Source organism: Gymnoscopelus microlampas, assembly GCF_963454915.1.
Source record: "Gymnoscopelus microlampas genome assembly, chromosome: 23".
Classification (NCBI taxonomy): domain Eukaryota; kingdom Metazoa; phylum Chordata; class Actinopteri; order Myctophiformes; family Myctophidae; genus Gymnoscopelus; species Gymnoscopelus microlampas.
In genome coordinates, this window is record NC_139960.1 from 5,299,238 (window position 1) to 5,315,685 (window position 16,448).

General features: G+C 43.2%; 1 protein-coding gene across 3 annotated transcripts in view; it reads left to right on the top strand.

The window, feature by feature from the left end:
• The window catches only part of large1 (LARGE xylosyl- and glucuronyltransferase 1), a 142,563-nt gene that overhangs the window by 38,849 nt on the left and 87,266 nt on the right, over positions 1 to 16,448 (top strand). For all 3 annotated transcript variants that reach the window (XR_014600201.1, XR_014600202.1, XM_084049800.1), the window contains exon 3: positions 6,488 to 6,816. Coding sequence is in view for 1 of the 3 variants with exons in the window: in XM_084049800.1 (XP_083905926.1) it covers positions 6,488 to 6,816 (329 nt within the window). In the remaining 2 variants the exon portion in view is untranslated. The remainder of the gene's footprint in view (positions 1 to 6,487; positions 6,817 to 16,448) is intronic.

Genomic DNA, 16,448 nt, shown 5'->3' on the forward strand with positions numbered 1-16,448 from the left:
AATATCCCGCCTGTAGTTGCCGCTGATTGGTTTGACTGGCTGCGGGTCGGTTTAAACTCCAATCTCCAAAGACGTTGGCTTGGCTGCCCTGTCATGCTAAAATAGTTAAAATTATAGACCTACAAGGCAAGCTCACAGTGTGTGACATCGCAACGCGTGGTGAGCTTGTAGATCGGCCATTTAAAAATAATAATTATCATAAAATGAAGCTTTTTCGTCTATAATTACATCCCCAAAACGGGGATTGATTATTAATAGATTATTTTATAAAATTATCATTTAAATCAATTTGTTTGATTAAGTTCCATTGACTGTTGCACCCCTAATGGAAAACATGTCTTTTGCCATCAACCGCGCTAAGATAATGACGGATAAGAGTATCTATGTGTGCCGTCTGTTGACAGGATTGCTCAGGGAAGCGCATGGAGATTGATTGCCATGCACGGCATGCGGTGTCATGGTGTAATGTAGCATATATGACTAATGTCCGCCAGCTCTGCAAAACAGCTTAGAAGCCGCCGCGTACAACGCCGATCCAGCCAGTCATCTGGCTACGGGTGAGATCACTGACCGAGTTAGCTCAGTTGTTGTTATCACTACGCCTTGGTGGGCACCCACATCATTCTGTCGGTGTCTGGCAAAGATGGACCCCCCGCCCCCCCCCTCCCCCTCTGACTCCTGTGGTGAGGAATTTCGTGTGTTTGACCTGAAAATCCTGCCTGCTCTTGACAGCAAACAGAAGCTTTGCCCGCCTCCATCTTACAGCGCATGAAGCCTCTTGTTTGCCTGGCTGTCGCTGTGCCTCTGTCGCAGATCTTGTCTATCATGAAGCCGTGGGTTCACATTCAGCTTGAAGTGAACTAGGGCTGAATCTTTCACTTATTTACTTATTCTATTGATTAAACCATTAAGACCGGGAACGCATCGGTGTCATTTTTAGATTTCTTTGGCTATTCAAAAAATAGCAGATCTACAGCTATTTTTTGAAAAATTGTGAAAATGTGTGCAAATCTTTGAATATATACATTTTTAAAGTGAACATTTTTAACTGAAATCTTTGCTTCCGGGGGTCCTTGTAACAAAATATTTTGATGGGGGTCTGCTGCCAAATACATATCATTTTGGTGGTCCTTGACATGGAAAAAGTTTGAGAAGCACTGATATTATAGCAACATAAGGACGTTAGGATTTAGAAGACATTTGTAGAATCCTCAGAAGCAATACGATTTGAGTTACAAATGTTCGCTTTAGAAATATATTATATTCAAAGATTTGCACACATTTTGCACAAAAGTTCTATAGCCAAAGAAATCTTGTAAATAGCCAAAGCAATCTTAAAATGACACAGATGCATTCCCGGTCTTAAAGGGTTAATGTCTCTTGCCCAAATGTAATAAAGGCCTTTCCTTCACCTTGAGTGACTGGACCTGGATTTTCTATGCCTTTTTTGACATTGAGTAATAATTCCTCTCTCCTGAATCCAAAAGCACGTTCTTAATGTATCAACCAATTGGTGTGAAAACATTTGATGAGTTGTTAACCCCATACTTTGCTGACTGGAGTCCCCTAGGGGTCTATACTTGGTCTCCTCTTTCTTTTACCACTACACCAAACTCGGATCTACAAGCTCTCAACGCATCTTGTTGTGACGTGTTGTGAGCTTGTAGATCAGCTATTTTTTGCACAATGTTTGCCTATTAAGACATGACCAGAATAGAGATGCTAGGGTTCATGTGGTTAAGCCCTGTTTTATACTTTGTCATACAATGGTGTCATGCAAAAATAGCCGATCTACAAGCTCACAACCTATCGTGAACAGTAGATCTGCTATATTTGAAAATTGATGAATTTATAAAATGTTATGACATTTTATAATCAATTAAACTGATTATAAACTGATTGTTGCACTCCTAAGTTAACCACTCTCTCACATTTCTGTCTCTCCTCACTATCCAGCAGAGAACAAGGTCATTGAAAAGTAAAGCTCTTTATAAAACTCTTGGCAATAGCCTGAAGGTTAGAAGAAGTAGGTTTTGGTTAGCAGTAGAAGACTAGAGCAGTGGTTCTCAAAGTGGGGTCCAGGAGGGGGTTCCAAAAACAAAAAAGAAAACATAAATCTCTTACGGGGATCCATGGTAGGGATGGGACGATTGCGATAAATGATGTTATCGCGATAATCAAAATATGCTTAAAACTCTTAAAATGCCACTTTTGTTGACCACTTGCATCCCAGCATCCATAGTCTGAAGGGAACATTAGCCAAACATAGCCGATCTACAACCCCAATTGTAAGCTTGTAGATCGCCTATTTAAGGCAAGAGATTTGTTGTAGACGGGAAAAAAGTGGTTCACGTACAGAGCCAACTCTGGTCCAGTGTATGACGAAAGACAACGTCATGCTAAAGTAAAATCTCTGCGATATGATTATCCTGAGCTTTTTTTTTTTTCTCTTTTTTTTTTCGCGATAAACAATAATAACAATTATCGTTCCATCTCTAGCCCCTGGTACACAATATTCTCAACTGGGGATCCGGTGATTTGGCCTCCTTGGCAGGTGATTCATGCCGCCTGTCAGGTGAGCATCTGCTGTCACATGACGGATGTTTCGCCGTCGCTCGACAGATGTCACCGTGGCGACCGGAGGGGACGTACAGTATGGACGGGGGGGGGGGGGGGCGGGGGGCATTACAGCCGGCGGCAATTAATTCCGCCATACATGAATGCCTTTACGAGCACGCCGTCCAAATAGACGATGAATCACCTCCGGTCCAAGGGGACCTGAGCGGCCCCCCTGTATTTGGCTAAGAGGTGGGGATGGGTCTGTTAAGGACAGCGGGGCTATCAGCTCTCATTATCACCCAGGGCCCTGATGTGACGTGCCCCAGCCATTCCGTTCTGACACACTAGTTTCCATCACCTTGGCCGTGCACATATCTGCAAATAGAGACGGTTCCATGTCATTAGAGCTGTGTGGCAGTGGGCTGTTTTACAGCATGCAGAATTCACACAGCGTGTGCAGTGTATTAGAACGTTTAAAGACGAGGCCCAAATGACTGGAACATGTTATTATATTCTTATTATAGTCATTTTAATTGAGCAAGATTTTTTCCCCCTCTTTCCTCATTGAACATACTGTATCCTCACTCATGTTTTCTCAGCTATTTTAGCTACTCTATGTAAAAGGGTTTTGTTTTTAATTGATTAAATTGATCTGTTTGATCTAATGCTGCACCCCCTAAAGAATACATTATAGATTACGTTGACAAGGTCTTTTGTGGACAAAGAAAACCGGGTAAAAACAGCTGATGCTCAATCCCAGCATCCGTATTCGTTGGAAAACCTTTGCAGACAATAGCATAAGAATAAGATATTTAGTGTAGAGCGAAAACAGAAAATACACTAGTGTAGAGCCCTGAGGGACTCTTCGCTCAACAATGTAATGGGGTTTAAGTGGTTAAAAGCTTCTGCTTGCATGACAAATACCTGAAAAGCCAGATGAATTGGCTTTGTGTAAAAAGACCAGGTGCTGCATCTATCTGCCCGCCCTGCAGACGCCATATGCAATCTGCGAGCGGCACAAACAAACGGCCGTTCAGCCCAGTTCAGCGGGATTAGGCCCAGCAAATCCACTCAGCAAATTAATTACAGCTTGGATAAAATGGAGTCCAGAAGGTGCTTTAGTTCTAAGGGGAGGGGGGTAGGGGATTTAGCAGGCCCTGTGTTGTAGATGCTCCTCTGTGTGTGTGTGTGTGTGTGTGTGTGTGTGTGCTCTCACTGCTTTTAATTTATATCTTGACTGTGACTGAAAACAAAACGGCGACACTTCATTTAGATCAACGCTAGTTGGAAACCGGTCGGTAAACAAACAGAGCCAAGGTCAATTGAAAGATTAGAACAGGCTCGATAGCGCTGCTCCAATTCACACTCGACTCGGAATTGGAAAGATATAAAAGTTTTCATTCTTTTGGACTCTTTTTCTCCCCCCCCCCCCTTTTTCCTTGTGCTTTAAGAGGGTGCCTATCTCTTCTGCTTTGGAACAACATGTGCTGCTCTAGAGCCAGACCGATATATCAGTCACTGTTTGACGTTTAGAAAGACATTGGTAGCCTATTGGCAATGCAGCTGATGTGTCCCGATTTCTAACCACTTTCAACCTGGTGTCCCTATTTTTGAGTGTGTCATTTATGGGAGATAATCTTTACAGGTTTAGCTGATCTGCAAGCTCACAAAACGTCAGATTGTTGTTGTAGATCTTTTGCTATTTTTTACGTTTAAATAAAAGGTTATTTGTGATTATTTATTATTTGTTCACTTATCTTATATTACACTTATCTATATTAAAGTTGCCTTGTGGGTGGACGGTGGACGTCACAAACACAACATGCCCTTATATGGAGACTATTCTGGCGCAGACAGTTATAAAAATCCAGTGTCAGTGTCACTGATGATGTCAAGCTCCGACATCGTTCTGTGATATCACAATCTCACAGAGGTTACCATATATGGAGACTATTCTGGCACGGGGGGTGAATCGCCAAGTGGAAAGTAAGTCGGATATCAGTGGATCTCCCAAAAATACTGATAAATCTGCAAATCCCCATACTGACGTCATAGACACAAAAGGGACGCAGATGCAGATAACAGAACATTTCATCAAATCTACCTCAAATTGATTCAAAAACATTGAGATCTTTGACCATAATATCGGTCAAAACACTGGTAATTGGCCGGTCTAGGACTATGAAAAGTGGGATCGGCATCGAACCCAAAGCTTTATACCGGTCGGCCTCTAGCGCGCTGCTGCTGTTTTATAAACGACCCGAGGCCCGCTTAGTGCCGGGATGCCCTTTTCTCCGCCGCTTCTCTGACAGTACACATTCCTCTTGCGCTGACCTCCTGGGCCAAAGGGGGAGGAAGGCGGAGTCCCTGGGGTCGGGGGCGAGGGGGGTCTGGTTGTTGATGATGGATGGCGTCACGCAGGAAAACGATCCATCTCCCACCAGCTGATCAATACTGTGTATTAACGGTTATAACGTCCCTCGGTATCCCCAGTTACAATGTTCATAGTTTTCCTATCATGCCTTCCTTAGTTCCCACACAATGTCTCCCTCATGCTGGGTTTCTTTTGTAGCTATTCCTTCTCAGGGCCTTGTATTGTCCTTTGGGAGATGATGGGCGGGGGCTCTCTCTGGTCTTGTAGTCTCCGAAGGGACCTGGCGGGGCCCTCTGAGATGTTTCAGCAGTCAGAACTCCTCTTTCTTTTAAGACATTTCTGTTCTACAGTAATTGCTCTGAGGGCTGCATGTTTTTAGAGCCCTAACAATGGCAGGTATTTGGGTCCGATGCCGAATTTGGGAGAGATGTAGACCACCGATTTACTGTCAAAAAGTGCAAAATGTTCTAATAAAGCTGAGAAAAAATCAAAAAGAGACGCCAGTTTGAAAGTGGTTAAAAATCAAGACACATCGGCTGCATAAGTACTGATACCGATGCTATCAAACAAGACCAGGAGACCTGGTTCTGCCAGACCCAGAATAACCGTCCCTTTTATGCCCATGTATGGACGAAAGGGGGACGAAAAAAAGACACCATTTTATGCCCATGTATGGACGAAAGAGGGACAAAGCCTCATGTAGGCCGACCCCTTGGGTCTGGCAAAAAGTAAAATAACAGCCGATATATCGGCCGAACAGATGTATCGTTACGGCTCTAGTTTTCAGCAGTCAGAGCTCCGTCCTTTCTCTTCAAAGACTTTTCTTTGGGCGGTATTGGATCCGAGGGCTGCTTGTTTATATCTGAAGCAGAGGCAGAGTATAGGTATCGGGCTGGTTCCCCACCAACCTGAGTTATATGCACCGTGCGTGCGTGTGCAGCCCTTGATCTCTGTATCAGCTGTATTGATTGAACGGGCTCTGTTTACTCCGTGGCTTTGAGACACATCAACACTTTGGACCTGACTGCTAATTTAATTTAGACCATGGGCCTTGTATTGTTGTATTGTTGTTTTCATCAGGGGAAATTAGTCAAATGTTTTTGCTCCGGCATTTGTAATAGGAGCAATAAATGATTACCAGTCAGTGCACGTCTCTCTCTTTTTTGGCCTTTTTTTTGGCTCTGAAGTATCTTTTATTTTTGTAATTGTTCTTTTTCAAACACTTAAACCCTGCAGTATGTATACAGGACTTGGCTAACCGGGGTGCCCCAGAGGTCTATACTAAGTACTCTCCTTTTTTTTCTGTCTGCACCAAATCTCTTTGGCGAAAATAGCAGATCTAAACGTGCCACTTTGTGACGCATTGTGAGCTTGTAGATCTGCCATTTTCACTGAATGTTTGCCCCCAGAATAGGAATGCAAGGGTTCATGTAGTTAATGATTCATAGAGAAATTAATAGATTTTCAGAGAAATTAATATTGAGCTCTATCTCTCTCTCTGTTTCTCTCCTCTCGCTCTCTCTCACCCTCCCCCCCTGTCTTTCCCTCCTACAGTGAAGCTCCTGCCGCTGTCGCCATTGGAACCCCAGCAGTCGTCCACGCTGGTGGGCGGCGGAGGCGGCGAGGAGCGTCAGGCCCTGGAGCTGCGGGTGCGGGAGGTGGAGGAGGAGAACCGGGCCCTGCGCAAGGAGCTCAGCAAGCCCCCGAGGGGGGGCCCGCCGGCGGCGCGGCCCCCGCACGTCTCCTCCGCCGGTGGTCGCCATGGCAACCGCAGCCGGACCCACTCGGAGGAGGGCACCGGGGACAACGAGGGCCAGAAAGCGGGCGCGGCGGCCGCCAACGGCTCCGACTGCGTGCAGCATCCAGCCGTGGAGAAGTGTGAGGTGAGCGATAACCTGGTGTATGGATGCAGTGGCGTGCACAGACATTTTGAGGGGCAGGGGCTCTTTTTTCCCTCTACACCTATACCTCTTTGCCAAAAATAGCCGATCTACAAGCATAGCAGATCTACAAGCCCACAACGCCTCGCGCTGCGAGGCGTTGTGGGCTTGTAGATCTGCTATTTTTGGCTAAAGTTCTCCTCAGAAAGGGGATGCTAGGTTTTGAGTGGTTATGGTAAAAAGAAAAATCATATCGCATAAAGATTTGGCGGACCCCCTGTAGTAACTCTGAGGACCCCCTAGGGGTCCCGGACCCCCTGTTGAAGACCCCTGCTGTAAACTGAAAAAAAATAACTTCTGTTTGGTTTTTTTGAAAGGGCACTTCTGGTCAAGAGGGCAAAGGGCAGGTGCTGTAGCACCACCTAGAGTCTATCTGTGCACGTCCCTGTATGGATGTATGGATTTGATATTGATTTCATAGTTTTCAAAATCATCTTTTATCGTCAGTTTTATAGGTAACATTGTGAGCTTGTAGAACTGCTATTTTTGGCGAGTCGAGTATAAAAAAAAATCTGTCCTAATGGAAAGGGGTATCCTCTCAAGTTTTCCTTGTGACATACTGTATCTTAGGGGGAAAGAACTACATATTTACGCACCACAATATGAATGAATTTACGGTGCTATAAAGTAACAATGTAATTCAGGGGTGCCGTGGCTGAAAAAGTTATTTACAGGGTTGCCCTGAGCAAAAAATGTGTTCCGGAACCACTGTACTAGAACACTGTATGCTGTGTACCGCTGTGTTCTCTCTCTTTTTTCTTTTTTTCTTAACACTTTTAAGATCCGGCTTCTGGCAGGGGAATAGCCGAGAATGAGAATGTCGATAATCTATTTTGTCCGCAACTGCAAAACGCTTCAGTCATAATGAACCAATGAAGGGTGTTTTTTAAATAGTTGTGCAGTATGGGCTCTAAACTAAAAGGATTGGATAGATTATAGGTTGGCTTTGGGCGCCTCTTAGCCTAATCCTCACCCAATTGTGATTATTGGTTTTCTCTTAGGGTATGGTTCCCCAGTCAAATCCTCTGTGTTAATTTATCCATTGAGAGTGTATAAATGTCACCAAATGGACCTATAATTGGTTACACTTGGTTACATTTGTAATGTACACATTGTTCGATTTGTAAAATTTTCTTAACTACTTAAGCCCTACACCTGTATGCTTGTCATGGACTTACCACCCACAATGCTAGATCTGCTATTTTAGCCATTTTTTAATTATTCATTTAAGTAATATGTATACATTTTGACAAATCTGCCCAAAATTTGGACGCCATGGTTAACCACTGAAACCCTATAATTTACGGGGGTCCCCCAGGGCTCTGTACAAGGTCCACTAGTATTTCCCTCTACTCCAAATCTCTTTGCTGAAAATAGACAATCTATAAGCTACGGTTCTTGTGGTTAATGTGGTTAACATACCATTTTATTAAATTGTGTTATAATCTCAAACATACATTTCAAACATAATCAGACTACATCCCAAAAGGAAATTCATGTATTTAATACTTCAGTCTGACCGGAAGCAGGGATAACACATACTGCAAGTGGGGTCCTTGGGGGTAGGGTGGGTGGGTTCCAGGCAAGGGAGTCCCCAACAAAAGTAGTTAATGGACGCTGCGAGCTTGTACATCCGATATTTTTGAAGAATAAAATGAAAATGAAAATGTTTTTTTGGAAACTTTTGAATAATTTAGATTTTTTTTAACACAAATCTTCTCTTCTGGGGGTCCCTAGCACAAAACATTTTCAGATGGGGGTCTGTGGCCAAATACATCTCATTTTGGGGGTCCTTGACACAAACGAGTTTGAGAACTACTCATGTACTGTACCCACTGGCCATAAAATGAGTGATCAGTGGGGGATATCAAAAGCAGAGGCATGGACCCCCCCCCCCCACCCTCCAAGCAAATCAACCCCTGTTTGTATGCTCTCCGAGTGACATTAACACTTTTTACTGCATTCTACTGTGTGCTCCACACCAGTTAATATCTTCTCAAGAATCTCAATAGAAGTACGGGTACATTGCGTTACTCCAAATATGGATTATAGTGACTTCATGGTGAAGTTAATATTAAGAGTCCCTGTGTGAAATGGGCACAACTTACTTTATTTACGGTAGTATAGCACTTTTCAAAACCCCTAAAGTTAACAAAGTGCTACATAATAAGAACCAAAACACAACGAGCAAAAACATCAATACAATGCTCTAGCAAAGAAAAAAAAAAGTCTTAAGATGTAATTTAAAACACTGCTGACGGGGTTTGAAGCAAAGCATTGTTGTTTAAATTGCCTTACGCAGCCGGTCTTTCACACTATAATATGAGTTACTCACAGTACTGCATGAATTTACTGGGCAGTAATATGGCAGACTTCACATTACATCCAATTGCATTATTTGCTAATACAGCAAATTAAATGGTCGAATGCTCATAAACCCAGAAGATCCATCACAAACCCCATCGATATGCACAATTACATTCCTTTGATTTTTTTCTTAGTTTTTTTCCAAGTTTTTACTTGTTGATTATTTACCTATTTACTTGCCATAGGGTGTTTTCACACATTGACCGTTTCAGCCCTCAAAACGATCTCAAGAATATTTAGTTTAGTTATTACACTGGCCCAGGGCGCAGTCTGAAGAAAGACAAGAGAAAAGAGAGGAAAAACATAGACATGAGCCTTCTTTCAGGTGAACTGTCCCTTTTCTGTTGTCCCACTTATTGGTGAAAATGCCCTATAATGTACGTTACAAACGGCAGAAAGTGAAACATTTGATTCAATTGCTTTTGTTTTGTATGAGATAGCATTTCTAGTTGGCTCATTTGGTATTATAATTTTTTTAATTACACCGTAACAAATCCTACTTTGCATGTATGATGTGCATGAGTTGTATTCATCAGTGAGCTTACAGAGAATGTAATTGTTAGAGAGAGAATATAGTATGTTGTAGTAGGCCAAGGTACTGTAATTGACAATTACAAAGTTGTGAGGGAATGCATATCTTCGATGTCGGGGGGAAACCTTGTATGTCCAAAACTGTTCCTTTGCTGTTGTTATTTAAAAGCAATATTTTAAAATAGTAAACATAGCCCTGCGACACGTTGTGAACTTGTACAGTATATACTTGTATATACAGTATATACAGTATACAGTATATACTGTATATATGCTATTTGCACTACTTTTGTGTGACACTTGTATCATGAAGTAGGGCATTAGTTTACGTAAAGCAATTCAAAAGTTGAATGTGGAAGTACAAGGTTTCTGCCCAACAGAACGATATAGAGGTTGTAAATGAGTAACACAAGGATGAAAATCACACAATTTAACCACGTGAACCCTAGCGTCTCTGTTCCAGGCATGTCTGGGCATAACTGTAGTCCCGGGTTTCCACAAGGTGGCATGCATGTGACTTGTTCCGGTGCATTTTCAAATTGCTTCTTTTGACTGGCTTGCAGAGGTGTGGACTTGAGACACTCGACTTGAACTCGAGTCACAAACGTGATGACTTTAGACTTACTTATCAAATAAATAAAAAATACTTGGACTTGAGACTTCACGTTCTTTCAAGTCACTTGATACCTACCAACAAGCTGAGGGCTTGTTTTGGACTCGAAACAAACAAAGTTTAGGACTTGGACTTTACTTGGGACTTGCCTGTCTTGCAGGGACGTGCAGAAGGATTTGGAGAGGCAGGGGCTGGAATTTCAAAAGGGCACCTATTGGACTCTTTTTTTTAACGAACAATTTCCATACTTTTAGGCCCAAAAGAAAACCCAAAATTGCCAAAACATCTTGAAAACGTCCACTTTCGCCGTTTTTTTGGGCCATTGTCGTCCGTTTTTCTTTGATAACACAGGCTAGGAAGGTCATACGGCGACAAACTAGATACCTGAGTAAATTTCACTTTGAGCTGCATCCAATACATCCATTGCAATTTCCGTCTGCCTTTTCGTTAGGCCCCTAGGGGCAGTTGAAATTTCTTTTTGGGTTTAAAAAAATAATTCAGTCTGGAGAGGGCACTTTGCCGACGGGTAAAAGGGCCGGGGCTCAAAAGCCCCCTTTCATGTCTATGTGTGTACGTGCTTGCTGTCTTGACTTGGGACTTGACTCTGGACTCCAGAGCAAATACTTTAGATTTAACTTGTACTTGCAAAACAGTGATTTTGCCCCAGCTCTGCTGGCTTGGCAGCGGATTTGAACCGGAAACACATCGTGCCACTTTCATAGTGTTTTACGGTTCATATTTGTTGCGGTCAATCGAACAAAGCTATGGGAAAATGAACAGGAAAACGGGTATGCCACCTTCTGGAAGCCCAGGACTACAGCACAGAGCCTATAGGCGAACATTTGGCAAAAAATGCAGATGCACAGTACAAGCTCACAATGTGTCACAACACACTGTGAGCTTGTAGATCGGCTATTTACGATGAAGAGATTTAGTGTAGAGTGGGGGAAAAAGGTATAGACTCCTGGGGGACCCCGTTCAGTGAAGTATATAGGGATTAAGTGGTTAATAATTGTATTATGTAGGACAGGCTATTGTACATGTACCAAGAAATGCCAACATCTAATTGTGATATCCCGGTTTAATCCTCTGTAGAACTGATTTTGGGGCAAGACCACTATTTTGCATTTTCATAACGATTAATCATGCGCTTAAAAGAAGCGGGGTCGTTCAGGGCAGATTCCCTCGGCCACACGCTGTCAATCACTAAAGCCCTTTACGCAAAGCATGTGCTCTATGGGACGAGCCCCCTGCTTTTTGATGTGCCCTGGGAAGCTTTCTAATCACCACCATTTACATACTCCCCTCTCTATGCCCCCTGTCAATCACTACACCTCACGAACGCTTGTGCTCTGTTACAGCAGTGTTTCTCAAAACCTTTTTCATGTCCCGGACTCCCATACAAGATTTGCTTATATAAAGGCGTTGCATTGAGAGTTTGTAGATCGGCTATTTTCAAATATCCAATGTGTTCTATGGTTAAAAGTGGTTAAACTTGTGGAGTTTGCATGTTCTCCCCGTGTCTCTCAGGGTAGTTAATACCCTCACAAAAACATGTAGTAATCCTGGTCGTTATAATAACGCCTCCCCCATAACGTGTCCCTTCCACACGCTACGTCCTACCAGGGAACCCCCCCCCCCCCGCCCCCTGTCAGGTGACAAGAAGGTCAGTTGGCTCTCAAGCATTGACGGAGGCATGAGCTCGGCCCTGGCCTCCCTAGGCTGGTGAGGGGAGTGTAGCGCCCAGGATCACTTAGAAAATTGGCACCGGGTGAAAAATAAGGGTTACAAAATCACGGGAATGTAAGTTTAAAAAAAAAAGGTGGTTAAACTGATTTTGATGCTTTGATGTTAACTCCATTTTGCCGGGGGGTCCCTCCGGACGCCACTTTGAGAGCCACCGTTCCCGTTCCCTGGTCCTGCCTCTGATATGCCCTGGGAAGCTTTCTAATAACCACCATTTACATACTCCCCTCACTAATACTTACTGTCAATCACACAACCCAGAGCAGTCTATGTACAGTGCAGTGAGTCCCGGGCCCCACGGTGGTCGTTCAAAAGGCGTCCCAGGGAATTTGAATGGGTCCCCATTATTTTTCTTTTCTTTTTCTCTCTAACTCTTTAAGACCGGGAACGCATCTGTGTGTCATTTTAAGCTTTCTTTGGCTATTCAAAAAATAGCAGACATACAAGCTCATAGCGCGGCACCGAGTGCCGCACTATGAGCTTGTAGATCTGCTATTTTTGAAAAATCATGAAAAGTTGTGCAAATATTAGCATTTTTGGCGCACATTTGTACTCAAATCTTTGGTTCTGGGGGTTCCTGGAACTAAATATTTTACAAATGTTCGCTTTAAAGAATATATAATCCAAGATTTTGCCACGCATTTTCACGATTTTTCAAAAATAGCAGATCTACAAGCTCATAGCGCGGCACCGAGTGCCACGCTTGTATATCTGCTATTTTTGAATAGCCAAAGAAATCTAAAAGTGACACACAGATGCGTTCCCGGTCTTAATGGGTTAAAAGGTTTATATACTGTATAGCTAGATGCATGTATGTTGAACCGATCTGAACATTTTAAAGGAGACACACCAGGAATTTCACTTTTTTTTATTTTATTGGTATTTTTTGGGCTCCCCAGTGTCTCTTGTACCCCCAAAAATATTTTTTTTTAACATTCAGTCATTCATTCTCATTTCAGAGATTTTCAGAATGGGCGTGTCTGAACAGGCCATCTTCAGAATGACCTGTTTGCTTACATCACGAAACTTTCTGCCCATGCATTTTGACAGACAGAATTGCTCAGTAGCACCCCTCTGCCCAACAGGACGTTTTGGTATTGCAGCTGAAAGTGCTTTATAAGCCTGAGAGAATTGACTTGGGATGAGTATATCTGAGTGTTGATTTAGGCTCAAACCTTTTGAAAATGGTTTGAGGGACATACACCATATGATATTAAATATCAAATATTTTTTTAGAATTCATAGTGTGTCTCCTTTAAGAATGAACACCAGGCCTACAGTGAAGCATGGGTGTGCCACAGTGATGCTCTGGGGCTGCTTTGCTTCCTCTGGCACTGGGAAGCTGTACCGTGTTGTGGGCAAGACAAATTCAACCAAGTACTAGGAAAACCTAGGAGAAAACATCACAACAGATGTGAGGAAGCTGAAGCCTGAGTGTCATTGGACCTTCCTACAGGACAATTAGTCCCAATCATTCCTATAAGTCCACTAAGGCTTGGTTTCAGAGGAAGTGCTGGAAGATTCTAGACTGGCTGTAAGCTGGTGTATGGCTATGCATCGCGTTGGCAGCAGGTCATGACAGCAAAAGGGTGCTCTACCATATTGGTTCTCAAAGTGGGGTCCGGGGACCCCCAGGGGTACTTGAGGGGATACCAGGGGGTCCCCAGCTAAATGATTTATAGGAACCAAATGGACCCTTATGGGTCTGTAACTCTGAGAGCGTACCAATGGAACCAAACGGACCCTAACGGGTCCATTTGATTCCATTTGTACACTCTCAGAGTTAAATTAACATTGATTTTACAATATGAATTGGGGTCCCATAGATGTCATTAAATGGGGGTCCGTATGCATGTCAAACTGGGGGTCCTTGAAATTAAAATGGTTGAGAATCACTGCTAGAGAGCCGTAAAAACCTTCTCTAATGGGGGTCCCTGGCTTATCTTTTCAAATGGGGGTCCGCGTGGTAATAAGTGTCAATTTGGGGGTCTTTGACATGAAAAAGTTTGAGAACCACTGCTCTACCAAGTACTAAAGACACTTTAGTACATGAATAGTTTGAATAATTCTGAGCATGCAGTAGTCATTAAAAGTGGCATTTTATGTTGAATGTGGAGAAACCACTCATACTATTAGTTATGTTGAGCTACTTAAATTGTTATCGTTCGATTAGTTTATTTCCTACAGTTGAGAGTTTGTGAATTTTGCCAATAAACCAGATTTGCAGTGGTGGTTGAATAATGTTGTGTGCAACCGTAGCATGCGGTAAATACAGGCAAGAGGTAGAGATACAGCCAATGTAGACGCACTCTACATTAGAAGCTTAGTACAAGCTGAGGCAGGGAGGGGACAATCAGAGGTAGATTATAACTGCGGAAAATAATAACTGCAATTGTTTGTTGGCCAGCAATAGGCGTCAGCCTCTTTCTTTGGTGCTATTGTATATGTGTACAATGGAACCATTGTGATGGCACCAAAGGATATATAAATGTATCATGAATTATCATCATGAATTGATAACAAGTGATCGATTTTGGTTTCGATTGCAAAACCTGATGAATCAGGCATGACTGCCAGTCCTTCCTTGTCCATGTTGTCCAAAAAAAAGCTCTTGAAGAAAAAACAGGGGGGTGGGTGAAGGGGGGGCTTTAAGGTCCGTACTGAGAAATCCATAGAATGCAGTTCTGTCCACAACAGCGTCCTTGCATCCAGCTAGGCTCAAGAATGACCCCTGATTGGAGGCTAAGCCTCTGATCCCCACAGTCGGGGGCACAAGCAGAGGGAGAGAGAGAGAGAGAGAGAGAGAGAGATGGACATGAACTCCTTCTGGCATGTCAAGCTGAGATAAGGAGCTGACGTTTTGTGCTAAAATTGAAGCTACAACCTCAAGATGCTAGCAGCCCGGAGGCTCCGTCCACCCGTCTCACAGCCAGACAATGCTGTCTGGCTCAAACCATTCATACCAGCTCATAGTCGCTGTCGGGTAGAAACCTTGCAATTTTACTTTTCAGGAAATGGGAATTTTTATTTACCTGTGTTCAGGGACGTGCACAGATAAACTCTAGGTGTTGTAGAGCACCTGCCCTTTGCCCTCTTGACCAGAAGTGCCCTTTTTTTTTTCAGTGTACAGCAGGGGTCTTCAACAGGGGGTCCAGGACCCCTAAGGGGTCCTCAGAGTTACTACAGGGGGTCCGCCAAATCTTTATGTGATATGATTTATCTTTTTACCATAACCACTCGAAACCTAGCATCCCTTTTCTGAGGAGAACTTTAGCCAAAAATAGCAGATCTACAAGCCCACAACGCCTCGCGCTGTCTAATGTCTGTGCACGCCACTGCCTGTGTTCCAATGGATCGAATGTAGTTATTATCTAGTGTAGACAAGCTATTGTTAATACTTTTCATTGGTTAAATATTTCTATTACACCGCTTGGTTGAATTCAGTGGTTTGTTACTTTTTCAATAATGACCACTGAACTCAATAACAGACTGCTGTCTAATCAAAGACTATAGCGCCTGGCTCATATCAATCTGTGTTCCTTGATTTTTGCCATATCCAACATGGCAACCATGTAAACAAGCACAAATTACCACTAAACGGTACACTGTTTTGACTTTTTTTTTTAAACATTAAGAGGCGAGAAATAGACAATGCAGTAGCACAATATTGATTTATTTGATCAACACCTCCTACCAGTGTTTTCCGAGTCAATCGGGTTGCACTGGACCGGCCTTAATGCAAATGAAAAAAGACTATTTTCTTATCATAAGAAATTAAATATGGAGAGATGAGGTTTCTGCCCGACTGGGATGTCATGTTTTCTCCTGCAGGCTCATGTTACTATAGGGGCCAATTGTGCACCTGCAACTACCGCTAATATTGAGCACTCATTGACACCACGAGAGCCGTACGAGATGAGCTTGATATTGTTATGGCTTAATGTAAACTCTTCCCTTGATGCTGATGATGAGGCAGGTTAATGAATATTCCAATATGTGATGCTGCTGTAAACACCATCCGCTTTGCTGGAACAAAGCGGCGCTTTGTGCTTTGAGCGGAGCGATCGGTGTGTCCTCCTAATCTCCACTCGCTGAGAGTTACTTTTTCTAAGTCATTTTTGCGCCGGGACTGGAGTCTTAATAGGCTCTATGCACAGCAGCCCTACTGGAAAGAAGTTGGGCCTCTTCGTTCCTTCCCTCACAGGTCTTACCACTTACTGAATACTAATTAAGGCTCTGTTCCATTCTGGTCAAACTAATAGCTGATATTGTGCATGGCTCACTGGAAACGCTCTGCTACACCAGTGGCTCTCAAAGT